Below are 26,945 nucleotides of genomic sequence, written 5' to 3'. Positions count from 1 at the left end.
TTTCTCAGTCCGTCTCTCTCCGCTAGTGCGTCGTGTCATTCCGCGCGTCGGTCTAGTACTGAACAGTTATGCGAGAAACCTCTTCGCGTCAAGATTGAATTAGCGATCGGTCGTTCTTTGCGTTTGATATGCGAATTGCGTAGCGTTGACGGCTGATCTCGGCGCGACGCCGCGAACGGAGCAGTCCTAGTTTTTTGGGCGTTTGAAATCGGACACCGCTGTAACGTCTCCCCTCAGCGCGGAGGGATACGCCGTTGGGCTGACAATGTGGACGGTGCTAAAATGTCTACTCGGAAGATGAGATGTTACGTCGGTAGCGCGCAGAAGAATTAGAATATAAGTTTGCGCGGAGCGAGGGTTGAGCGGCGTCGCGTTGCAACAAGTCTTCCAACGCCAACCGCTCGAGATTCCCGTGAAATAGGGCGCGTTTTTGCACCGTGGTTTTGCGGGACCCGTGACGCGGAGGGGGGGGAATTTTGTCCCCCAACTTTTCTGTTTTTCCTCTCGGACCGAAGCGCGGCTCTGTCCCGTTGGATGCCGCGCGCTTGAAGCGACATACGGTAAATATTAACCATCTTTATCCGGTTATCCATCCGTGTAATTGTACGTGTGTTTTGAAACGATCGTGTGAGCTGTAATGAATAAACTTTTGTTTCGTTGTGAGTGTGTGTATGTGTGTGAAGTGTTTTGTCTATAGGCTTCAGTGTGTGTGTGTGTGTGTGTGTGTGTGGGTTTGAGTCCAGGGGAAACGGCTTCTTTGTTCAATACTGGCAACAATGTCAAGTTTAAAACTTACTTTGTGGCTCTTTTTGTTGATATTTTTATACTTCCAGTATATGTTCAACACTTCAAATAACGTTGAGTGTCTCTTTGATTGTTACATTAGCAGTTATTCGAGTACTTTGAAGTTTTTAATGTTCAGAAGCGCCGCACGAAAGTTAGCACTTGACTTGAACGGAATTTAAGTTTTAGTTGATTTTACATAATAAAAGTGCTGCCGTATGTCGTACTTGGATGCGTTTTGTTTGCGTTACAGCTCGTCCGCTGTATTGGGGTGTTTGTTAAACTTTATAAATAACTAAAACTTTTGTCAATAACGGAACTGCGTCCTCTGTTGTCGTCTGCGCAATCCACACGGATGCGTCCACGTGCTGTTCATTTGCTGTTATTTCTCATATATTTTGTGTTTCTCCACGCGCTCGTGTAGTTTAGAAACTTTTGCGTCGCGGCCCTTGTGTTCCTTTGTGTTGTGGAGTTCAGGGCCCTGTGTGTGTGTGTGTGTGTGGTCGCTTTTTATGCTCTCTGGATATTCACGCTTTTTCCTCGCGATAGGCTCGATGTAAAGTGTATAGTAAGCCTGGTCTATCTGTTCAGATGTGTTTGTTTGGGATATTGGGGGTAGATAAGAGATTTCCTGCACACGGATCGATCAGTGTTTCGGGAGGGGGGGGGGGGGTCTTGGTCACTATCTATGAACGCGTGTTGAAGTTTTCACGTTGTTGATCGGTCTCGTTGTGATGTATTGATCTTGTAGATGTGTAAACTTGCACATACATGTTATTTCTGCAGTGTAAGGGGGTTTATGTGTTGTACCACGCTGTTTATACTGTACTCCAGGGTAGATAATATAAATATTATAATGGCACTAGCTTGGTGTCATATACTAAGAAGCGGTGGGAATACCGTGACATTTCACATTGGGATTGGTATGGTGGGCATAAATGGCACCATGATGTCACAATATATTTGTTGTGACCATAATTGTGATGTAAATAGCAATAACAGTGTTTATTGATATTGTCTTAATGTACACGTATGATAATATTCAATATAGTTCAGTGTCAGAATCTGGTTGACACATGGTCATGATGGTAAGACACTCTCTCTCCACCCTTGCATTTGTATTTTGAGTGTGATCGTCAACTGAACGAGAGAGAACACAAAATAAACTAAATGAAAGTTAGATTTGACTACTGAGAAAGTTATTATAAGGTAATATTCTTATCGTGATTTTTATCGGCCACAATAACCACATCACGATCTGATGTTATGACCGAGTTAAAACCAACAGCAATGTAATAACAAAAACTATGGTAATACAAAAAACGTCAATAACAGGATAATTATATTATTTAAAGGGATCATATGGTGTGAATGTGTTTTTCTGTGTCTTTGGTGTGTTAAATTGCCCATGCATGTATTCAACACATAAAGCGAAACATGCATTCTATATAAAACCCGAATCCTCACCCAGACCTGCCTGAAACGCCTTGTGTAACCACACCCCCACACCTCTACATCAATTCGTGGTATGATTTGACTAAAGTTCAGTTTATGCTCGTGCTAGGTCCTACAGCGTAGCCTGATACGCGCCTCCCAAAAATTGAACAACGCATCAACTCAAGGCGGACCGCAAGTGCTGGGATTGGTCTGTCTGAACCCCTTCCTCATGTCAAAAAACTGATAGATAATTTATTTGGAAATGCGTTTGAGTAAATGTGACTCTTAGTACATTATTTGTGCTTCTGTATTAAACATCTCAATCTGCTCAAAAGTGACGGTTTACTTGCCGCTATGACTGCTAATGCTTCTCAAGTGAGCTGCTTCTTCTTCGGCTCTTGTCTTGGTTACACAAACAACATGCGCATGGACACTGACGCCTAGTGGTCATCGCCTGTCGACTCAGACAACAACGTAGAAGTGTAAATTAAAACCGATGCGTAGAGGCTACGGTGCAGGTTCGATGTACAAGTATAAACTTACCTTAAGACCGCTCCAATGTATACTCGAGTAAGGTGGGCGTACCTGTCAGTACAATCGGTTAAATACTAAGATGCGTAACATTACCGTCACACACTTGCAGTATTCAACCAATCACTACAGACAGGTTAACTGGCCAACCATAGCCCACCTCGATTTCTAGAGCGATGAGTTTTGTAAAAAATCTGTCTGTTTCCGAGAGAAAATAAAGCGTTTTTGAACCTTAAATGGTGTATACACATTATTAAATTACATCTTAAAGAAACAATAATATTTGTTTTAGCCGTGTCATATGACCCCTTTAAAATGGTATGCGTTATTCTGGACATGCGGGGTAAAGATTGTCATTCTAGAATGTATTTGAGAATAATCATGTACCTGTTGATGAATTGAGGTGCTGATTATAATTCCAACTAAGGTGTTGTAGATTGACACCGATGATGCCGAAGATGTCTCGCTCTGCGTTTGTTCTGTGTGACACACAGGTTCAGGATATGTGAGGAGTTCATGTCGCTGTGGCACTGACACATGTTTGATCTGATGTGACGTGATGTAGAAATACATTGGAGAAACACACAAAGTTCTCTAAATAACCATCTCATCATAAATTGATGTGAAGCGCTTTATCTGTTTTGCTGTGTGCAACAATCATTTTTCTGTTCCTGTTATACTTTAGGACCAAAATCTGTTGATGAATGTTAAATAATTAGCCAAATTTAAATACTTTACATCGAAGTCACGGATCATTCATCAGTTTAATCAGTTCGTTGTTGCAGTAGTTCATGTTGTTTGATAATGGGATGGTTTATAGATCAGCGTTCCATGATTTGAAAACCATTTGTGCATTCATTCCAGTAAACATCTAGTTCCCGTATTCTATGTTTGTTTAGCTGAAGGTGCGAAGGTGGGTTGTTGAGGCGTGAGACCCTGGACTAGACTCATCGGTGGTCTTCCTCTCTGGTTAACCACGGGCAGAGACTCTGATGTGGTGTGTGCCGGGAAAACCCAGATCTGTAATGTGGCAAAGTTCTTTCAAACGTAATTGTGTAAGGTGTTGTGCTATATTGTTACATAGGAGGAGCATGTCGTAAGGCATCAAACGTGGCACAGATATGTCACAGCCAAAATGTTTTGTGCATTTATGATGATTTTTTTGTGATTTGGGGTTCTTAAAAGATCTCACAGGACGCTTCTCTTTCCCTGCAGGATTATTATAAAGCCTGAGAGAACTCAGACAAAGGATATTGTTTGCGACGCACAGAATGACGACGGTGGGGACCGACATGGAACTAAACGACCTGCTGGATTTTAGTGTTGTAAGTAGAGTGTCATGTACTGAATAACGTGTGAATGGTATAAAGGATTTGGGATTCACGCATCCAGGACATCAAGAAGTTTAATTTTTAAAGATGAATTGTTAACATGCCATTTTTATATGCGTATCAATTGAGAGATGAAATGTTTTCATGATAATATTATTATTAAATAATTTTCTGTTCTGAAAAGAAAGGTCAATAAAAATGATGTGCAAATGGCAACCACTTGCGCTACTTAAAATTTCCATATGACCTTCTATGTTCATAAATTTAACCTCATGTTAAAAAAGAGGTCATGGTGTTGGTCCGGTTGAGGTATGAAGTGAAAATCTGATGTTTTTGAGAACCCCTAGTGTGCGTTTGCTTCAGAAGTGATTGTCTGTCTGATTCTTCTAGATGTTTCCTCCTCCGATGTCAAATGGGAAGACCAGAGGCCCGCCGATACCCAACTCTCAGTTTGGTAGGTTCTTTTACATCATTATTTTAATAACAATTGCTTCGGCGAAGTTGCCAATTTGTATAATTTTTAGAAAGAGAGAAAGATTTTCACAAGAATCCGCTGCCTTGTAGAATAGTTAGGAATTGCCGTGAGATTGTTTTAGCTGTTTGATGTTCTCAGCTGTCGGCTTTCCATCATGGGGGGATGATGGGAAACGATTCTTCTCCTCTCACCCCTGCAAACAATGTCAACAAACATCAAAACAAACAGCCACCCCCCTCTCGCTAGAACAACAATATCCCCAAATGCAATCTCTCTCTTTCGCTCTCTCTTCCATCGACCGTATGCATCACCTGCTTTTCTCAGATAGTGTGTAAACGTTTGTCTAGTTATTTAGTATTTTGTGTAGAAAAAAGACATTTGACTAACGGGGAATCTGAACAATAGAGATTTTATTTCAGAGTTTATTTTACAGTTTCTGTGTATAGTCAGAACCGTGTGAAGGGTTTTTGTCATTTTATTTATTGAAATCATTTGATGTCAATGGAAGGTCTCGACGTTGCGGTGAATGTGAGAGATGAGGATTCTGTCTTTATTTGCGTGATCGTTTGTCATGATTCTTTTCGGTGTTACTGGCCACAAGGGTTTCATTTTCTGAGTACCTGAAAGTGAGAATAAGATATTTATAACAGCAGAACTCTGTCCAAAAATATAGACCGTTTTGCATGAATAGGAAAGACAAATGTTCTGACAATTACGTGTCCTAAGATGGATTGGGGAATATCGCATGTTGCTGAATGTTCAATTTAATTCTTAATTACAAACAAACAATGAAACCTAATGAAATATATTTAACAAAAATATTTGGAACATAACTATAGCTGCGTCTGAATTCTTTCACTCCTTCACTATTCCTTCAACAGTCTACTTTTAGGGATTTGGGGGTGATTACATTTTTCCCACCGGTTAATAGAGGTGTAAAAACACCAGTTGTACCGGTGACACTGGGGGTGAGGGGTTTGCTGTGGGGGGGTTGAAGATGCGGCCGTGCCGTGACTGAAATACTTTGTTTTGAGTTGGCAGCGATTCGGGAATGGCAACTGCTTGAATTAATGGTGGGTTTAATGTCTTTCTTGATAAAAACACCCCAAACTGCAAAAAAGTGCAAGAACATTTGCCTTTTAAACACAGACCTTCCTAAACCACTGCACACCATGTAAAAAAAGATTGAAAATACAACACCATAACCCTTAAGATGCGATCAAACGATTAATGACACACATCAAGCAAAAATAAATAAATGAAAATAAAAAACATTTACGTTTAATAAATTGTCTTTATTAACAAAACGAGTGATTAATGCACACACTGTGCAAAAACATATAAATAAAAAAGTGAATACGAAACAAAAACCTTTTTCTTAATGAATAAGAAACCATAAGAAAGGAATACGAAACGAAAAACGGTTGTTAAATAAATAAGAAACGATTAAGGAAGACGATACGAAAAACGGTTGCTTAAAATAAAGAAATAAGGAAATCGGAAACGAAAGACTTTTGTGTTAAATAAATAAATTAGAAAGGAGTATGAAACGAAAAACAATATTAACTTTCAACAAGAACCAACACCAGTGTATAAACGTACGTTCGTGGCATTAAACGATCACTTTCCTCCAGGTGACAGTAATCAAGCGGTCGATTTGCGCCGTCTCATGAGAAATAGTGAGTGAGTGAATGATTGTCCAAATCAGAGTGGGTTATGGGTTAAAAGTAGGGAATGAGTTGTTCACTCAGAATTCGGACAGCACTACAAAATGGCGGACACCAGAAATAGTGCACTATATAGGTCATAGGGGGTGAATTCGGACACAGCTTAGTTCTGATTAATGTTGTATAAACGTTCAATGCGATGCCCACCCCGAGCTCATAACCAATATCATGCATCTTAAGATCTACAGGCTGTATTGAGATGAACCAAAGGTTATGAGTCACTCCAAGAGAGTTAGAGTACTTGCGTTTGCTTCAGAGAATGTCCTGTGTAGTAACATGATGTTGTGTTGTGTTTGTGCGTCTAGGACCCTTGTAGTCCATGACTCAAGTGTGACTCGCTCAGTTCCAGCGTTTCACTTCACATAATTACAGCTCAGCTCTCTGGTGTGAATGTATGCGTCCTGACTCACTCCATGAGCTAACGACTCGCTCTCAGCGCCCTCCAGGCAGAACGGCTGGGTGTACCGCCTCTATTGTGCCGTGTAATTAACACGTCTGTACGGGCAGGTAGTGTGAAACATAGGACAGAAGTCACAAAGATTCATAACGAATCGTTTGGAAAGAAGAGTGTTATTTTGGTTCTCACGCATCAGGGACGGACTCCTTCCTCAGTGTGAGGTTTTGATGGCATACGTGGTTTAAAGTTTAAAATGCTCGGATCGCTTGACAAATTAATCTGTTTCAGTAACTTCAAAGGGCTTTAAACCACACCAGACCATGAATAAATGTCTTATCTAGTGAAACCATGGCTCATTTATTTATTATCATTTAATAAAAAATTCAATTGTATTTGCTTTATAAAACACAAATACTCGCCTTGCTCTGTTCTGCGGTGCACGTTCGTGACGTCACCTAATACGTAATAACATTGAAAAGGTCATGCTTGACGTAGGCAGAAGTACCAAGCCAGTTTTTACCAGTTAAACGTGCAAGTTTTCAACGTAATTACGAATTATGTGAAGTCACAAACGCGCTTCGCAGAACAGAGTAAGGCGAAAAATAGTGTTTATAAAACATATACGTTTTTTTTAATGACCGATCTTTTGCTAGATAAGACCTATATTCATAGTCTGGTATCGTTAGCCTTATCCCTAACCTATTGGAGAAAAATCCTGGAATGTTTTCATCAAAAATCATTTCTTTTCCACTAAAGAAACAAATACATAAAAATCTTGGATGACATGAGGGTGAGTAAATGATCATCAACACTTATTTTGAAAGTGAACTACTCCTTTAAGAAGCGTAGGATTTGACTTGTAACGCATGCAAAATTTGCTTCTCACGATCTTAAAAACCTCTTGATTGAAAGGCTTACGTCTTAAACGCTTAACCCAGATACACACTCTGTCTGTTTCATGTACACGACTTAAGCCGTAAAAGTGTGTTCAGCACACATGAGAAGTCGTTGTTTTTGGATTCCCGTGTTTCCATTGCGTTCATTCATAGTTTTGATGACTTGCACTAAAGCGTGAGAAATGGTCACGCTAAACATGCTTATGAAGTCTGCACATGTAGATCAGCTGTAGACGATTTTTATTGGACCCGGCGAGCAAAGTTTTGTTTATTCAGGTGCAGAGGGGAATGTCTCCAAACTTCAGCCACTCGCTTTTAATGTGACCAGATTTTTATGGCCGTCTGCAGAAGAACCAGAATGAATTTCTTCACTTTTCCGTCTTCTAATCAGCTCTGTTAATTGGAGAGAATATTCAGCGTGCTTATGAATATGGATCTCATCTATTTTTGAGTTTTTTTCAAACCGCGTTGACATATCATCACCCTCCCGTTGTTTCTTCGTGGTATTTCACAGTATTAGCCGTCTTTCGTTTCTCTCTGTCTCCCACCCGTCACGGATCTCTGTAAATACCCGTCTCACTTCCCCTATACCTGAAACGCTCTTAAAGTCAACGTGATGCCAAAACAACCAAAAAACTGAAAGGCTAAAAACGTCAACTTTTGAGCTTTTTGGGGGGTTTTCCTCCACCTGGTTCCATTATTTTTAAACAGTCATACTTTTCAGTTTCAAGTTTGTCTAGTTACATTCATTAGTTTTGAGTATATTTCAATGAATAAAAAAATAATTATCAATGAATGATATCCTTTAACTAGTCCAGCATGCCGGGGTAGTGCATTCAGGATTGCCTCTTTCAGTGACTAAAACGTGAGATTCTCTCTTTGTTTTTGGCCAAAATTGGGAATCTTAAAAGACTGTAAAGTATTGTAGGTTGACATGTCTGCAAAAAAATAAAATGTTATTGAAATTAAAAGGTTTAGGAAATACATTTAAGAGGCCGTTTATTTTGAGATTTATGTATTTTGTTTTAATTGATTTAAAGTATAATAAAAGTATAGGTACCATGTTTTTACGTTGACAAATTGGACTTCGTATCACCATAGTTTGAATAGGAGTATTCTATATCAACCATGGTTACTTTGGTGAGATAATGGTTCAGTCGTGCTTGCTGTGGTTTAACTACAATGAAAAACATGTTTCCATAGGAGATGGGCTTTGTATTGGCAAAGTACACACATGACGATTTTCCCCACTGCACTGGTGCGGTTTAGCTCACTTTTGGAGAGTTTTCCAATGTGTAAAGTGCCTAGTACTTTTTTTGGTACCACCTCGGTTGAGGTTCCAAGCGTACCGTACCGATACCAAAATGTGATGTGTTAACACCCAGATCACTGATTGGGCAGAGAGAATCGTTAAAAGCGTCATTGGATTTTCAACACAAGAATACTCATTTTAAAACATAATATTGGCATTTCGTTAAATGCTTCATGACTAATATAGAGATTGAGATGCTAAACGCAATGCTAAATGCTACGTTAGTTTACACTCGTGCGCCGCGAGCAATCCAAACAATCGATGTTTTCTCTTTGCTTTCAGCTTTCTCAAACTCTCTGGTGTTTTTAGAAGTATTTAGCTGTATTGATGTGGTCCATAACTCCTGTGTTGCGTGTTTGTGTCGCGTTTACGATGATGCTACGGGAGTAGTGGCTTCACTACCATGACGATAAATTTATAGTTATATTATACTATACTGTGAAGCGGTTCTAAACTGCAGTTGAAAAGCAAACTGAGCCGAAGTGAAATGAACTGAGCCAAGTCGTACCATGCAGTGGAAAAGCACCAATAGCCTTGAGCTAGATGTGATTATTAAGATGGCACGTATTAAGTACCGACGTCTTGTCCGTTTGGGGTCAGGAGCATCAGCAATATTAAAATGCTTTGTCGACGGTTTACAGGTTTTAAACCGAATCTTTAAATAGATGTGAGCCGTCGGATTGTTCATCGTCTCCAGGAAGTCCTGCTATTGTTGAACGTGTAGAATAATAAACGTCTCGGTAAGCTCTAGAGTCTCAGCGAGTGCTTGAATAATTCTTTCCTGTTTTGCAGGTTATGCTCCGTCAGTGGTGTGTGTTGTTCCACAGCGTGTGCTACGTCGTCCCGTGTCGCTTTATTGAATTTGCTGACACAGCGATCACAGGCCCCGCCCGTAGATCGCGGTTGTCACGGCAATGGCTCCAGAGTCACAATTCACTCGTCCGCTCTGCTTCTGTTCTGCTCGATCGCCGTCGCTGTCATCTTGCCCCCCCATCCCCCCTTTTAATTAGACAACAAAACAAAAAATATGAATATTCATAAGCCGAGGCCTCATTAATATGCACAATTATGCAAATCAGCGCACAATTAAGCCACATCTCTCCAGAGATGTGTGCGAGCGTTAAGGCGCCGACGGGGAGGGGGGTGAGGTTTCAGGAAATTTCTGCACCATCAATCTTTCAAATGTTTCCCTTCTGTGCATCTCCAGCGCATCAAGCTTCACGTGTCGCTACATTTTGAGATTTAGTGCCTCGCCGAAGTGCTTTTTTCAACGATGTTTACTGCACGTCGGTGGATATGAAACCTCAGAGGTTTGTTTGACGGGTCATCTCGAGTCCGCTCGCAAAAAACAAACCTGAAAACTGGAATAATCTGACCTGTACATTTATGAACGTGAGATTGATTATTTCAGCATCAATCGTTCTGATGTCAAGCCAGGGATCGCACATGCCAACAAGGTTTATTGAACGTGTAGACTGTTGTTGGAGTAGTTATGTGATGTTCATGCGTTTCAATCTTTTTACTCTTTCAGGATTGGATGAAAGAAACGGCCCAGGCTCCTGGGGCTCGGGAGAATCCAACAGTCCCTCCTACAACATACGAGTAAGAACACACACACTCGCCCATGCATCCACGCATCGGTACACAGCACAAAAATACCCTGAATGAAATGCAGAAATGAGCAAAGATATGTTTACAGATCATCATCTTATTTCTGTGCTGATATTGTTGCTATGCTTTACACCTGATCATGTGACTGTGGGCGCTCCATCCATCATCCCTGCTCAAGCTTTGCTTTAAAAGAACATTTACATACAAAAAATGTGTAATGTTTTATACTTCAGGAGTGTTTGTAGCTTCTGATTAGCAAATCATCACGTACACTGTGATATCCGTGGAGTCCTGTTAGCAGATTCTGTGTTATGATTTGTCTCTCCAACCTTATTCCAAAAGGACACAGACTTAATCACGTTGTTTGTCAGGCCACGCATGTTGTTTTTTAAAGAAACTGTCGCGTAGCGTATGTACGGCCTTTGTGTGAGATTAACTTGTCTCTCACCTGTCACCATTTTATTCCATTTATTTAGCGCTTTTCTCCATTTAGGGTTAGGGTTAGATACTAAATTAGCATGTGACAATAGTTCACTTTTCAGATAAAATAGCTGAAATGTTCTTATGTTATCTTTACCCGGGCTGGTAAGTGAAAAGAGAAAAGATCTAGTTTGGATTGAAAATATTTCGGTCGGTCCGATAAAGACTTTCTAGTAGTTTCTTCTTCTGTTTTACCTGAACCTTCAGTATGTTCATGTGACTTACATCGCTTGTGTTTGTGTGCATTAGGCGTATGCAGATCATTATCCTGACGATGGAATGACTTCGTCTCCTTTGTACAATTTGGGCCTTGACGGTAAGTTACCCGCACGGTTTACTCTTCAGCACTCTGCTTCAAAAAGAGAAATCCCTAACACACCACATTTTAATCTCGCATCACATTTGTTTGACATCTTTTGTTAATATGTTTGATATGAAATTAGTACTGTTATGTTGATATTTTGGGAATTTTAGAGACATGAGAATATCTGCTGGTTAATGTGTGTTTGTTGCGTCGTGGTTTGTAATCGGCCAGCCCTAATCTGACCCCTTTATCAGCCTGTGAAGTTGAACCACGCGCCGGGCACAAAACCCATGAAATATCCCGCTGTCCTGAGCTGGTTTAGGTCACGCAGGGATTTCTGTCACGGAAGAGGGGGGTTAATCCATGTCGCCCGGCCCCTCCCACAGGTTTAAAGCAGGGTGACCCCCAGACATCCAGAAACAAACAGAATGGGGGCTAAATTACCACACAGGCATTTATTATGAGAGAAGTTGTATGTTTCCGGTCTTTTACCTATAAACCACCCAGCACACCTCACCTGAGCTCTCCTAGATGTTTACGTGACATTTATTCACATCCCACCCTCATTTTATTCATGTTTTAGTTGGTTTATGATTTTTTAAATGTGAGTCATTGATGTGATTGTGTGTCTGATGTGTGTTACAGGTAAATCTGAGCGAGTTTACCCGTTTGGCACGCAGGTATGTTTTACACTCGGGCTGTTAATAAGTCTATTTTGGGGTTTTATCCTCTTGTCTGGTGTCTGATCTCTGTCCTGTCATGTTTTCTTTTAGTCACAGCTCCTGTCAGGTGATATGGTGTCTGGTTCAGATGTGTACAGCGCTCATAACAACCGCAGGAGGTTGCCGGACTCCAACATAGGTGAGACCAGCTGAGGATGATGTCTGTCGGTTTGATACATGTTGCCTTGTTTTGAGTCGGTCCATGCCTTGTGCCGCCAAAGACGATGCTTACAAACAGAGTTTAGAAGACTAGACATTCACTTGATTGTCCACTTCATAAACGTCGAAGAAAAGAATTGAACGAACGAAGATCACGCATGTGCTGAATGTAAAAGCACGTGAAGCGTATTCTGTTTTATGACCACGGTACACATCATGTCTATTGTCTGTTTGGGGTATGACTTCAGATTTAAGCCCATTGCACATAGAATCTAAAATTTGCATCTGTAAAAAAAACAAAATATGACCTCACATTGTGTCAACCACATTTATTCACCGTCTCCGATGTTTTTGTCTGTCATAAAAAAATTCTAAATATTTTCCTGCGTGTTTTGACAATGAAGTGACACCATACAAACGTGCGGCAAATCTCAGAAAAAAGAAACTCATACAAAAATTTCAGACCTTGTATGTTTGCACATTAAAAAACAGAAAAGTTTCACATACACGCAGCGTTATCAAAACGCTCTGCAGTTACACGGATTTGGGAAAATAAATAAAAACGATGTGTGATGCAGGCCAGTGGGTGGCGCTGTTGCGCTATAAAGTGCTTTTAGTACACTTTGTCGTCGTGTATGTGTGTTTAGAAAATACTATTTCTCCGCTGGTTGTAGTGGTGTGGGAAATTTATTTTTGCTAATGAGACCCATGATAATGGGACACGCAGCACAAACATGCAGCATGGACGGGGCCGTTATTGTCTGGACAATACTCTCACACGCTGTCAGACTGAACATGTAACACGCAAACGCCGTCTTCAGAGTTTACACCGAAACGATAATGCCGTCATTTTCAAAAACTTGCACTTTAAGATCCATTTTCAAATGTTGTCGTTTTCGTGTAAACAAACAGCCAAAATGAATAAAAGGTTTTCAATTTTTAGTTGAATATGGTCTTGTGTAAACAGCCTCTTAAACTGATAGTACTAAACCTTGTTTATTTTGAAAATAGCCTTAGAGAAAATGTATTTACTACACTATAACAGACCTAATACACCCCATCATACCGGCCTGCGTGATGCATACAGCTCTATATTTATTTTCTGGTATTTTAAATGCGAGTTAACCTGATAAAGCCACATGTGATAGACCTGATCTTTTAGAATCAAAGATTTCATATGTGTTTGAAACTGAGAATTGAATACACATCTCATTTATAAACCAATTTCATCTGTAGTTTTTGTATTACCGTAAATAAGCCTTAATCGAATCTAATCGAGAACATAATGGAATCGTGATTCTTGCGAATCTGAATCATATGGAATCATTTCATCTATACCCAGATCGCGCTTGTGTTTGTCTTCTATCATCGTTCATGATAACCGGCGCTAAAGTCTAAATGATGTTTCTCGTTTCAGATGCACCGCCTAAAAAGATCCGTAAGGTTCCTCCCGGCCTGCCGTCATCGGTCTCATCGGTGAGTGTCGCCGCACAGATATGTGCAGATATTCTCTCTTCCTTCTATGGTCGCATTTGTTGTTTATGCAGTCGTGCATTCATGCATGCGTGTGCATTCAAAACACCCCTCCCCCCCCCCACACACACACACACACACGCACACTGTTGGCTTAACCGGCACGGCCCAAGTGCTCATCCTCTTATACCTCAGAGGTCTTGGGCCGTTGCCGTGGGCAACAGTGTCTGGTCAGCATGCCTTGTCGTCTTCCTGTGTGTAAACCGGCTTCTGTCATCCAGAGTGAAATGTAGGCTGTTGGCTGTGCCACATAATTATGCTGCGTTTCACATATAATGAAGACGTATGGCAGTGTCTGTGCCGCAGGCTGTACATTATTCATCGCATCAGAATTTATGAATTTAACCTAATGAGCACGGGTCACCCGAACATTGGTGGTGACCCCTTTTTTCGTCCTCTCGTCAAGCCGGTGCCTCACATTTTCCACGACATCTAAAAATGCTGTTGCTCCCTTCGTGGGTCTCTTCTTCTCCGTCTATTTCTCTTTTTGCTTAAAAATGTTCCTCTGGCCTTCTCCGCGCGTCTCCAGCTGTCTGCGGTGTTGGCTGATCTCCAGGAACGGGCAGATGGCTTTGTAATTGGGAATGAATCTCGGCGTGTTTATTTTCCCTGTCTCTCCACCATCTTAACTCGCGAGTCTTGCTGGAGATCCTCGCTCTTTGTGACATCGAGTTTGGTCTTTATTTGTTTCGCCCGGCAGGTGTATCAAGGCGCCACAAGCGATGACTACAACCCCGGATCCAAACCCGGAAACCTCTACCCCTTTTACATGCAGGGTGTGTATGTGCTGATTAAACTGCTCACACACACACATCTGCACTGTTCCAGAGAACATTCTTGAATCTCTTTATAGATTGATTAACGCAAGCTGCAGATTATTAAGAGATCTCTGTTGTCCCGTGTACGTCACGGGTTTATCCAGACATGGTGTTCTTGATTTGTGGATACTCACACTGTCTTGTTAACAGAAGGGATTCCAGAACACTGGGGACAATCTGGATATTCACCTGTTATGAATAACTCTCCTCACATCGCTCAGCCAGCCCCATTCATGAGCACACAGGTGAGAGAATCACATCTGCGACGCACACTTCACATCAGTTTGGAATCGGGCATTTCAAACTTCTAACGGTGCACCAGGGGCCGTATTCCAGAAACTGTTCTTAAGACAAAATCTAAGACGGTTCTTATGTGGTTCTTATCGCTTGCTCACGTGGTAACTATAGATGTTTATCTAATAAACTTTATGAAAGTAACAAGCAAATCGCATACTTGTATAGCATATATATACACTCACCTACAGGATTATCAGGTCACCATACTAATACTGTGTTTGACCCCCTTTCGCCTTCAGAACTGCCTTAATTCTACGTGGCATTGATTCAACAAGGTGCTGAAAGCATTCTTTAGAAATGTTGGCCCATATTGATAGGATAGCATCTTGCAGTTGATGGAGATTTGTGGGATGCACGAAGCTCCCGTTCCACCACATCCCAAAGATGCTCTATTGGGTTGAGATCTGGTGACTGTGGGGCCATTTTAGTACAGTGAACTCATTGTCATGTTCAAGAAACCAATTTGAAATGATTGGAGCTTTGTGACATGGTGCATTATCCTGCTGGAAGTAGCCATCAGAGGATGGGTACATGGTGGTCATAAATGGATGGACATGGTCAGAAACAATGCTCAGGTATGTCGTGGCATTTAAACGATGCCCAATTGGCACCAAGGGGCCTAAAGTGTGCCAAGAAAACATCCCCCACATCATTACACCACCACCATAATTACAATTATGAGAAATTGAACAGGTGTTCCTAATAATTCTTTAGGTGAGTGTATACTGTATTAGCATTAAATGACATTTACGAGCGCATGTTAGTTAATATGTTAGCAAACGTTAAATAAGTGTATGTTTTAAATGAATTAATACTACGGCAATATACTTGTGACCCTCTTGGTTTCGAGTCTCTTTGTTTCAAAAAGGGATCTAGACCTTATCGTTATTATATCATAATAAGATCAATCTTGAGAAATTAAGAACCGTTTTAAAAAGGAATAGGAAACATTCCTAATTGTTTTCTTAATTTTGAATATAAGGTTTTGTCAGTTAAGAAGAATTTTCTTCTTAAGAATGTTTTGTGAATACGGCCCTGTGAATGTCATGCCCTGTTCGAAGGACCGGCAGTATGGTCTGATTTTCATTGGTTAAAAACAGCCCCCGATGACATCACCGCAGTGTTTTTGCTGTTTGATGAGATGAGTTTCATGTGGAAAAGCACTTCTGTGATGTTGAGTCAGGGCTGTTTGAGCACTTGAGCAGATGTAGAGACGTAACCGAAGTGTGTAGTGAGGTTGAATGACTAAGAGAGAGTTTGTGTGTGTGTGTGTGCGTGCAGAAGCGCCAGCCGCTGCCCCTGTCCCCTCAGAACTACCCTCTACACGGGAGCGATGTCAGCATACCGGCGACCTTCCACACCGCTTCTGCTGGATACGGAGTTCCCAACCACACGCCGCCCATAAACGGAACAGAGAGCATCATGGGTAAGACTTTCCACCCTGACTTGACCACAGACCCGTGACTTGCTGCCATTTGTTTCCAGCGGTTTAAATGACCCTTTCTCTCTTTATCATAGCAGCGAACAGAGCTGGGAACGCGGTGAGCTCGGGCGCAGAGATCGGAAAAGCACTGGCCTCGGTAAGTCCATTATCATTTAAAGGAGTAGTTCACTTTCAAAATAAATGTTACTTATCATTTACTCACTCACATGTCATCCAAGACGTTTATGTATTTGTGTCTTTAGTGTAAAAGAAATGAAGTTTTTTGATGAAAACATTCCAGGATTTTTCTCCATATTGTGAACTTCAAATGGTTGGTTAAAATGACAGTTTCAGTGCAGCTTCAAAGGACTTTAAACCAGACCAGACCATGAATAAAGCTCTTATCTAGTGAAACCATCGCTCATTTTATAAAAATTTAAAACGTATGCGTTTTATAATCACAAATACATGCCTTGCTCTGTTCTGCGATCTGCGTTCATGACTTCACAAAATAAGTAGCTACATTGAAAACTTGCACGTTCAACTTGTAAACCCAGACTCGATACTTCCGCCTACATCAAAAGAGCTTTTTTCATGGTCTGGTGGTTTAAGGTCCTTTGAAGCTGCACTGAAACTGTCATTCTGACCTTCAACCATTTGAAGTCCACTATATTGAGAAAAATCCTGGAATGTTTTCATCAAAAACCTTCATTTCTTTTACACTTAAGACACAAATACATAAACATCTTGGATGACATGTGAGTGAGTAAATGATCATCAATATTATTTTGAAAGTGAACTGCTCCTTTATGCGATGCACCATTGGATGAGATTGTACTGCCTGATGTGTTTGTGTCATCAATACCTGACATTTTTCTTTTAGATATGATGTTATGTTTTGTTTTTCATTCTGTAGTGTGAATCCTTCTGAAATCTTTATCTTGATGTCCGTTTAGATATATTCCTCGGACAATAACGGAGGCAGCTTCCCTTCCACTCCGTCCCCTCCTGTTGGTTCTCCTTCAAATGTTGCCGGTGAGTTTTCTCTCTGTGAACGTCTCTCTGGCACCATCTGTTGTGTGAGAGCGTCTGGACACATTTAAGCATGCTTGACGTCTCTTTGTGTTCCTGACCGCAGCCTCAGCATCTCAGTGGTCCAAAGGTTCATCTCAAGCTGCTCCGTCGCCTGGTTTTGAGCCAGGACTTCAAACATCTGTACGCCCATCACCACACCAGACTTTATAAAACAACGCATGGGTGTCATCCCTGCACGGTTTCACTGGTTTCTCCTGTTTGTAGAGTAAGATGGATGACCGTCTGGGTGAAGCGCTGCACGTGTTGAGGAATCACGCAGTCGGCGCAGAGGGCCTGGTTGCGGATCTGCAGAGTTTGAGCGCTTCCGTCTCCGGTCATGCGGGCGCGGCTGCGGCTCTGGGCTCCATTAGTCAAGCCTTCGGGCTCGTCAATCGACTGCAGGGCCTGGTGAGTTTCACCCCAACCGGCGTATTGTTGTTTTTTGATCTCAGCGTTGACGATGCTCGATTCTTCCAGATGGCAAACCACAGCGACGACTCTACAGGTTTACCCGCTCTTCTGCAAGGGCTTCACGGCAGTCACCAGGCTCCACCCACATCCCAGTCCGAGGGATTCACTGGTCAGTGCCGATCTTTCTGTGAGGTTTGTGGAGGGATTTTATCGTCAAGTACATTGTGAGTGAATGGTTTCTGTGTGCCGGGACAGGTCTTTCGGGGGGTCTCTCTCGCTCGTCTCACGCCTCCAGCTCCGATATAAAGAACGAAGACAACGAAGACGACGAGAACGTGTCCATTGGGGACAAATCGGAGAAAGACGGAAAGAGTCGCACGCGATCAAGGTACCTACTTCGTAACGTTTCGTATATTGGTTGGGAAAAATAACCTTTTGTGCTGTGAAACTGAATGTCGAGTTGTTTTTAACAGACAGTCATCACTCGTGGCAGTGATTGAAAACCTGGAGAAGCATCTCGTGTTGTTAAAGTATGTAAAGTATGCACATATCTGCTGTCGACAGATGCGTTTGTTAAAAACACCTTTGTATAACTGTACTAATTCGGCAAGAGAAATTCACACCGCCATTACGCACGTGTTCTTCCCTGCATTGGTTGTTTTGCTGTAACCCCTTGTGTTCCTCTGTCAAGTCAAGACGACGAGGATGACGAGGACGATGAGGATTTGCCGGTGGAGGTGAAGGCGGAGCGGGAGAAAGAGAGACGCGTGGCCAATAACGCCCGCGAGCGTTTGCGCGTGCGCGACATCAACGAGGCCTTCAAAGAATTGGGCCGCATGTGTCAGCTGCACCTAAGCAATGAGAAACCGCAGACCAAACTTCTCATCCTGCATCAGGCCGTTAACGTTATTCTCAACCTGGAGCAGCAAGTTAGAGGTCAGTGACCTCAGATCAGTGAGCGGACAGCGGGGAGATCTGGCTGTGGTTCGGGGGGGGCGGAGGCCGCGGGATGTTCCGGGTTCAATATTATCTACAGATGAAGCACGTTACTCTAGCGTCAAACACGAGGGTGCGTTTCGATTCGTTTTTTTGCTCATCTTTGTTGTATTGAACCTGAAACATTCCTTTTATAGTTGTGCATCATGCTTTCGGAAGCAAAAGAGACGGAGTCCTCCGACCTCCCCATGCTCAACACGGGTGCCTGTTTAGGGTGATTGTGGGACTGTCGTGGTTCGCTGGTTCTGCATGTTTCTGTCGCTTGTTTATCCTGTGTTTCTGCTTTACATTCATCTCACCTGCTTTTGAACTGGCATGAAAAACCCAAATCAAAACGATTAGTAATTTACAGGGATTTACCGATAGGATTTGTTTGGGGCCGATACCAATTTTAACAAACAATTATCGTTTGATATCGATATTGGTCAATTGCATAGTACTTTGCAATACTAGCTAGTTTTTTCTGCATTAAATTAAGTTGATTTAAATAGTTAAATGGTTCCAATTCATGTTCAGAGATAAAATACAATAAGACAACATGACAATCTTCAAAGGTGATATTTGCTATCCGATATTTATTTTAGCAACCTAAACTCACTAAATATTTGACTTAAACATAAAGGCTGTGCAGCTGGTATTTGAAATTATTTTGCTCCAACCATTGCTTCTATGTAGTTCATTATTAGCTACCATTTCATGCTATTGCCAATTAATCCAATATCGGTGGCCGATACATCGGTGCATCTCTGTTAAGATTTTGCCCCATCTTAAAAAAGCTCTTAAAGGAACACTTTTTTGGAAGTAGGCTCATTCTTCAACTCCCCTAGAGTAAATAAGTTGAGTTTTACTGTTTTGAAATCTATTCAGCCGATCTAACTGCCGATAGCACTTTCCGAATAGCTTAGCATAGATCATTGAATCTAATTAGAGCAGTAGCATTGCGTTCAAAAATACCCAAAGAGTTTCGAGTGGGCGCATCTGGGGACTAATTTTATGGCAGCAAACTTCCTTGATTATTCAGAAGGAAAGGGAGTTAATCATATCGCAACTTTTGGTCTTAGCACACGATATAGTTTTTAAATAGGAAAAAATATCAAAACTCTTTAGTAATTTTTGAACGCGATGCTTCTGGTCTAAGTGGATTCAATGATCTTTGATAAGCTATGCTAAATATGTTCTCGCCAGACCCGGAGATCAGTTGAATAAATTCCAAAATGCTATAACTCAACTTATTAACTCTGGGGAGTTGGAGAATAAGCATATTTCCCAAAAAAGTGGAGTGTTCCTTTAACATTGATATATGGCAAGATTCACCTATAGTTGTATCTGTAATGCTATAAGGAAACCTGCTGACTTTACTGTACCATACCATAACCTGCTTTCATGTCCTAGTTATGCTTTTGTCATTTCTGTCTTCGTGTTTTGCATCTCTTCATCCTCATCAGCAGCGTGACAGCATGTGTGTAACTCTCCGTCATCGGGCCTCTCTCTCTCCACAGGCTTTAACCCGGCTCACCGTCGACTTGCTTTGTACCTGATAACAATCTGATCTCTGCCCGCATGCCCTGCCATGTTTAACCCTCGTATGCCAGGTTGTTTTCTTTCACCATCTCTTCACCCGTCCCTCAGCTCTTTTATCCGCAGATGGCGGCGGCGATCTCAGTCTCATGCCGTATAAATGCATCTCGCCACCGGGATGCGTTTACGATGAGACTGTGGCATTCACCTCATCCTGTCTTCTGTCCGGCCGTCTCGGTGGCAGTGTGTGTGTCTGTGCGGTTCTTGGCAGATGGCGCGTCTCTCTGATCTCGTCTCGCTGTCCTCTCGTCTTATATCTCGCTCTGTCTCATTGTGCGGCAGCTCCCACAGGTCTCCCCGAATCCACTGAGATTACCGAACGTAAACGCATAAGGGACTGCTCTCTGCACCTCTGCTGGATCCTCCATCGGCACAGCCTATCATCTCTCCGGGTTTTCCTTCACGTTCTGCATAACACAAGTTTTTTGTCTTATTCTTCGGTTGCGTTTATTAGCGAGCAATTGCTCGCCACATGTAAAATCTTTGTGGAAGCTCTGTAAAGCTTATCCACTTGAGTTCACAAAGATTCTTTGTGAGGCAAGGTTATGTCATAGTAGAACAAACTAGATGAAGGTATTAACTAGCGCCTGGTCGTCCTGGCAGCAGCGTGTCGGACGAGGGCCTCACGGTGGAGGAGAAGGAGCAGCGCGAGCGGGAGCGTCGGCATGCCAATAACGCCCGGGAGAGAGTACGCGTACGGGACATTAACGAAGCGTTCAGGGAGCTTGGCCGCATGTGTCAGCTGCACCTGAAGTGCGACAAAGCTCAGACCAAACTCATCATCCTCCAGCAGGCTGTGCAGGTCATCCTGGGTCTGGAGAGACAGGTGCGAGGTAGGAGCATCCCGCCCCTCGACACACAAACACCGCCAGCGTTCTGCCAAGAATCAGCAAACACACCTGCCGCTGTCACCGCTCTTCTGCATCGTTCAGTGTTCTCTGGCTTTACTGTGTGCCGTGACGTCTGCGGCACCGACCTCCGCTTCTCTTCATCTTCCTTTCACCCTGTTTGATGTGAATAACTCGGGTGTTCCTGGATCAACATCCTCAGTGCTTCTATTTAAAGGGATCGTTTAACCCATCCTCACGTGTTTGTAAATCTGTGTGTATGTCGTTTTTCGGTGGAACACAAAAGAAGATATTTTGAGAAATGTCCCGAGGGGGGTTTTGTGTTCATACACTGGAAGTCAAAGGGGTTCAGTGTTGTTCGTTCTGTAAAATATCTTTATTTGTGTTCTGAAAGAAAAGTACGTCATGCAGGTTTGACACGTCACAAGGATGAATAAATGATGAAAGAATGAACGGAACAGAGCGCTCTGAACAAGGATCTTGTTTGAGGAACACCGCTCTGTCTTCATGCTTCAGTGTTTTTGTGCCGGTCTCTGTAGTCTGAAAGCAGACACTCGCTGGACACGATTTCACGTCTGTAATGAATGTTTCTTCTGTTCAGAGCGTAATCTGAACCCAAAGGCCGCGTGTCTGAAGAGGAGAGAAGAAGAGAAAGTCACAGGAGATCCTCAGATGTTGTCCGGTTTGGGCGGAGATGGACACAGCCATATGTAACGTATAGGTCCGTCATTTCACTTTACCAAACTGTGAACAGGGATTTTCATCCTTATTCATTATTATTTATATCTATGTGTTTGTTTATAGAGCAGATGTCAGCACGGGTGTAATTCAAAGTGCTTTATTTAGAAATAATGTCCAGTAAAAAGGGCAAGGAGATGCCTAATGAATACAAATAACAGGAACAGTCAGCGATCTTTAAAATATGATGATTTAAAATCACGAAAGTCAAAGATACATAAGAATATAAAATAATAAAGAAATACAATTGATTTAATTACAGTAAATACTAGTGAACACTTTACTATTGTGCATTAGATATGATGTTAAAATAGATTATTTGAAGAGTTTGTTTCAATATGAGAACTGTTTTAAAAAATTTTAGCTGTGTTTTTTGGGGGGGTATTATGGACTAAATAAATAAAAACTGCAGTTTGATTGATATTAATTGTAATGCACAATAAAAACAAGATTTTTTAACAAAATTTAAACTGAGTTGTCTCATTTTAGAAACGAACTCTTCATTTATAGGTAAATATCATAAAGCATTTCTTTTTTCTTTTCTTTTGGTTTAATTATATTTTCAATGGATGTTTTTATTTAATTTCTGTTATGTTCATCCATTTCTTCGTCGTAATTTTTCTGTTCAGTTTAATTTATTTTTATTTCAGGTTTAGTTAAGTTTTATTAATAATAATAACTTCATTAAATAATATATTTAATAATATAATTAAATAATATCAATTTTTGCATTTCAACATAATTAACATTAAGATTGTAGTAACAACAGCCGGACTTATGATGATTTGAGACTTGACATTGAAATGCATTTCTTGGGTTTTAATGTCTTTTTTTCTCCTCCTCAGATGATGGATGACAAGCTCTCCGTTGACGTGGCCTTAATCTTCCTGTTATAGATCCAGTGTCTACACACATACACACACATTCTTGATTTATATATTATAAACAGATGTGTTGAGAGACTCTTACACACGCATACACACAGTACATACACACTTGAGCTGCTCGTGTGGCTCTACAGTAAGTTTGTACTCGACACACACACATAAACACACATGCAATCGACGTCATGGACCATTAATGGATATCACACACATTAGAAACAGCGTTTGAAGGGTCTGGAAAAACCCTGCTGTTGACTAACATTTACAGTGTGCTGTTATATAGCACATATGCATCTACCCATGAGCCTTTTGTATTAAACACAAGGTCAAGCTCCGCTGAGGGAACACGATTCATTTTTTTGTAAAACACGTAGTCGAGTCGACTTTCTTTTGTACCGCTTTGTGTCGAAGACGTAGAAATTGAACCCATGGTCAGTTCGCATTTCGCCACCGATTGAATCCGTGAAATCTGTCAGGAACACACAAAGCTGATATTTCACCTGGACATCTAGAGAGATGCGGTTTCGCTTAAATGAAGCCCATTTATGAGGCCCGCATCTTCATCTCCGTTCTCATGAATTGAACGATAGAGAACATATATGTCGAGTCGTCACTATTTTAATTCAGATCGATGGGAAATTAAATCGGTGTGTGATTGTAAAATAAAACTGTAGGTTAAATACAGTACAGCATTACAGTCGTTCGGATTTTAAAGAGGAACATGAGCTTAAATTGTCATAAAATGCCACACTGCCAATAGTCCTAAACGTGCAAAATATTATTGATGTTTTCTTTTTGATTTTGGAGTGAAATGTTTTTCTTTCCCCTTCTTTAGTAGCCTTTTGGAAAGCGCTGCATGATGCTTAGTCTTGATTTTTTTTTTCTTTACGAGCTATTGCTTTTCTCTCTTTACAAACTGAAGCAGACATGCATCACCTGCAGAACACCACTTCACGACTGAACGTTTGAGCATTTCAGCAACGTGTCATCTCTTTCCGAGTAGATGAAATGATCAGAAGCTGAACCGAGCTTTGATTTCTCTCGAGCAGATGTCTGCTCGCACACGTCACGAACGGATTTATTATCCGATCGTTGCTAAAATGTCAGGGGTGCTTGTGCATTTTATCGACATTAACGATTCGTCCAAAACTGAATTTGCTGCCACTTCTTGTCAATGTTTCTACACAACGTAGAGAAAGTCTAGATTGTGAAATTTTTACAATATGACCCTTGGGTTGTAAAACTTTTTCATTTTTTTTTATTACTTTTTTATAAAGTTCTGTTAAATGTTTGTGTGTTTACTTATTTGTTTTTGTTATTATCTGTGTTGATTAAAATGTTAGATGAATCTAGTGCTGAAGTATGCCAGGAACAAATGATGTTTCATATTTCTGTTGTAATTCTGATCTCTTTTTATAACGGGAGCGTGTGGAATGATGATCGGTCTTTTTTCCGACGTATAAGATAGAGATGCCAATTTAGCGTTCTCGCACAAAGATATTCCTTATCGTTTATAAGGCAAAACGATCACTGTGTTTGTGCCCAGATTCGAAATCACGCCAACAGCGGTTTCATTGGTAGACGTCACGTTTTTGGTTCCAAAACGAAAGGAAGCACAGTACTGAGTTTATCTCTAGAGATCATTTTCTTTTTCTTTATTTGTACTAACATCGTCTTTTACAAGTAAAAGACGATTATATGAATTGTTCTGGTTTATTAACTCTTAAAGGAGCGAGAGTGGCCTTCTGCATTCTCCTGATGGGGAGTGATTATGTACTCGTGCCTGCATCTCTTCTGTTCAGTTTTATCCTGGAGTCAGTCGGGTTTTTACTCAAACAGTCTTGTGGCTTCACTTGAGAATATTTTATAAATTCACATGAAGAGGGACATCAGAATTCCAGATGTATGTTAAGTGAATTCTTGCTCCTCTGAGCAAAATAAAGTACTTTCTTTGTAAACGCTGATCTGTTCGTGTGAATGAGTTGTGTGACATGTTTTTGATGTTTCGATATTGATTTACCAAGATAGTCACATGGATCGCCTGGCTAAAATGACAATACAGAAATTATTCACAAAAAGTGATAAATACCAGCTACAGTTTAAATACCCAGCAATGGAGAATGTTGCAGCGGTGTAGTGCAAATACGTGAATATATGTGTAAATCCAGCAAAGATAATCACAGACCAGGCTTAAAGAGTACATAACATGAGATCTTGAGAATGACATTTCATGCAGTGTGTTATGTTGGCGTGTTTTAAAGTAACCAGTCTGCCAAGTTGTAAATCCGAAGGGGAATGAACAAAAACGTTATTGGTTTGAAAAAAGGAGTCGACTCCGAATCATGCAAACGAGTCGTCCGGAGTCCGATTCGCGAACCGCCGCGGATGTACGTCATTACATATAGTCCCCCCTAAGTTTTGCTAGGACTGCCCGTGAAAACGTATCTCTTCTCCCCCAAACACTGTAGCTCGTGAGCCTCATTCCAGGTAGACCAATAACAGCAGACGAGACCATCTGACCAATCACGGCAGACTAGACTAGAGGAAATGAGGGGATTAGACAGATGAATCGCGGAACGAATCATTTGAGAGTTAGTCAAGAAGGAAGGTAAGAATAAATGCCTATTATTGCGAAATAAGTGTTTTTACACCTTCTCTGTACAAGAAGTTTTTGTTTGACCCTCCATTAACCAAAATAGCACCTTAAAATCCCTAGTTATGTAATCTTTAAAACTAGTCCCAGTTTTAAACTGAAAATAACTTGCACTGACATATCTTGAAGTGTGTTAGTCCCATTGTTTTGTCTCAATATGCTCATCTGTAGTTTCATCGTCATCGGCAAACTTGTTTATGCCTCAGGGACAGGGAATGACCTGAACATGCAAACACAAAATGTAATTCATTTATATTTAATTAATTTAACATAGCTGTATTTCAGCATAATTAACATTAAGATAAATATATATGAAAAAGACACGGAACTTCACTTTGCCGACAAAACATGTCAGCTTTCTACATTCAACAGCACTAGATTTCCAATCACATTTCGACCTTTTAACATGTGACCACAGAGAATTGAAAAAAATGGGCGTATTGCGAACTCTAGTGGTCGTTTTGCGTAACAACAAGAAATTAAAGCCAGTGGCTCATGTTCACTAATACACAAACTTATTTTACTTAAAGCACACAAGAGATTATAACAATCATCATTCTAATTAGTGTTTTCTTTACCAACAAACGTTTATATTGTGTAATGTCAGAAGAAGCCATTAGCTGTGTCTGAATTCGCCCCCTATCTCCTATACAGTGCACTATACCGGGTGTCCGCCATTTTGTGGTGATGTCTGAATTCTGAGTGAGCAACTCATTCCCTACATTCGTTCACTACTTTTTACCCACAATGCATTCTGACTTTGAATGTACACCGACGTTCACTCACGATACTGTTTAGAATACTGTTTCTCTCGTCTGTTATGAATCGGCTGGTGGAGAATGACCACGAATGCACGTTTAAACTACGTTACTTTGTTCTTGTTGACCGTTATTTTCTACTTTTGAGAATAAACCGATAAAATGAATGTCATAGACGGTGGTGCTTTATTTTAAATATATTAAATAATTGTATTAAACGTTATAATTGTAATAAAATAACGTTGTAAACAGTTGTTTTGTTCTCTTTATTTAAAACGAATACAAACACGTAACACATAAGGTAACTTTAGCATTATTTCTAACAATCCGTAAAGAGGTGTAATATAAGCGTTATGACTAATGTCAGACGCAGGATATATTATGAGATCGTAAACTCATTTCATTCATTTCTTCATCATAAAGAGTGCGCAGGACCGGCAATAATGAATGAGTGAACGAGTGAGTGAATACAGAGCAGTTGTTGTGTGTAACAATTAACTCTGCGGCATGTAGCAAAGTCTTATTAAAGCGTTCCGTTTGACACACACAGACACACACAGAGTGGCGCACAAAGCAGTGTTGCGGTGTTAACGAACCTTAAAAAGATAAGCGCAAAGCTACATGTGCTTACCCAGACCGCGTAGGCTAATATTTCATTAATTTATGTCTGAAAACAGAAACGGGAGATATGTAAATGAGGTAAAACTAAACGACCTTTAATTTGTAAATGACCGGAATGCACGTGCTCGAGCCCACACACATACAGTAA

The 26,945-nt window shown here is 41.0% G+C and overlaps 1 protein-coding gene across 14 annotated transcripts; it reads left to right on the top strand.

Annotated features, from left to right (window-relative positions):
- tcf3a (transcription factor 3a) lies at positions 1 to 24,729 on the top strand. 14 transcript variants are annotated; one of them, XM_056742932.1, is made up of 21 exons: positions 1 to 560; positions 3,967 to 4,076; positions 4,473 to 4,536; positions 10,421 to 10,491; positions 11,230 to 11,296; positions 11,930 to 11,964; positions 12,058 to 12,145; positions 13,583 to 13,641; positions 14,396 to 14,474; positions 14,667 to 14,761; positions 16,095 to 16,239; positions 16,332 to 16,393; positions 17,193 to 17,271; positions 17,375 to 17,451; positions 17,536 to 17,718; positions 17,788 to 17,890; positions 17,977 to 18,109; positions 18,195 to 18,251; positions 20,902 to 21,128; positions 21,745 to 21,864; positions 22,727 to 24,729. In XM_056742932.1, the coding sequence occupies exons 2-20, from the start codon at positions 4,023 to 4,025 to the stop codon at positions 21,855 to 21,857; spliced, it is 1,791 nt and encodes a 596-aa protein (XP_056598910.1). In that variant the 5' UTR covers positions 1 to 560; positions 3,967 to 4,022; the 3' UTR covers positions 21,858 to 21,864; positions 22,727 to 24,729. The 14 variants fall into 14 exon arrangements, with proteins under 14 accessions (XP_056598910.1, XP_056598909.1, XP_056598908.1 ...); XM_056742931.1 differs by having other exon boundaries at positions 20,899 to 21,128; XM_056742930.1 differs by lacking the exon at positions 20,902 to 21,128 and adding an exon at positions 18,413 to 18,657 and having other exon boundaries at positions 2 to 560; positions 16,335 to 16,393.
- The last annotated feature ends 2,216 nt before the right edge of the window (positions 24,730 to 26,945 follow it).

Source organism: Triplophysa dalaica, chromosome 3 (assembly GCF_015846415.1).
Source record: "Triplophysa dalaica isolate WHDGS20190420 chromosome 3, ASM1584641v1, whole genome shotgun sequence".
Taxonomy (NCBI): Eukaryota; Metazoa; Chordata; class Actinopteri; order Cypriniformes; family Nemacheilidae; genus Triplophysa; species Triplophysa dalaica.
Note: the sequence above shows the minus strand (reverse complement) of the source record. Positions and strands in the feature narration are given on the sequence as shown.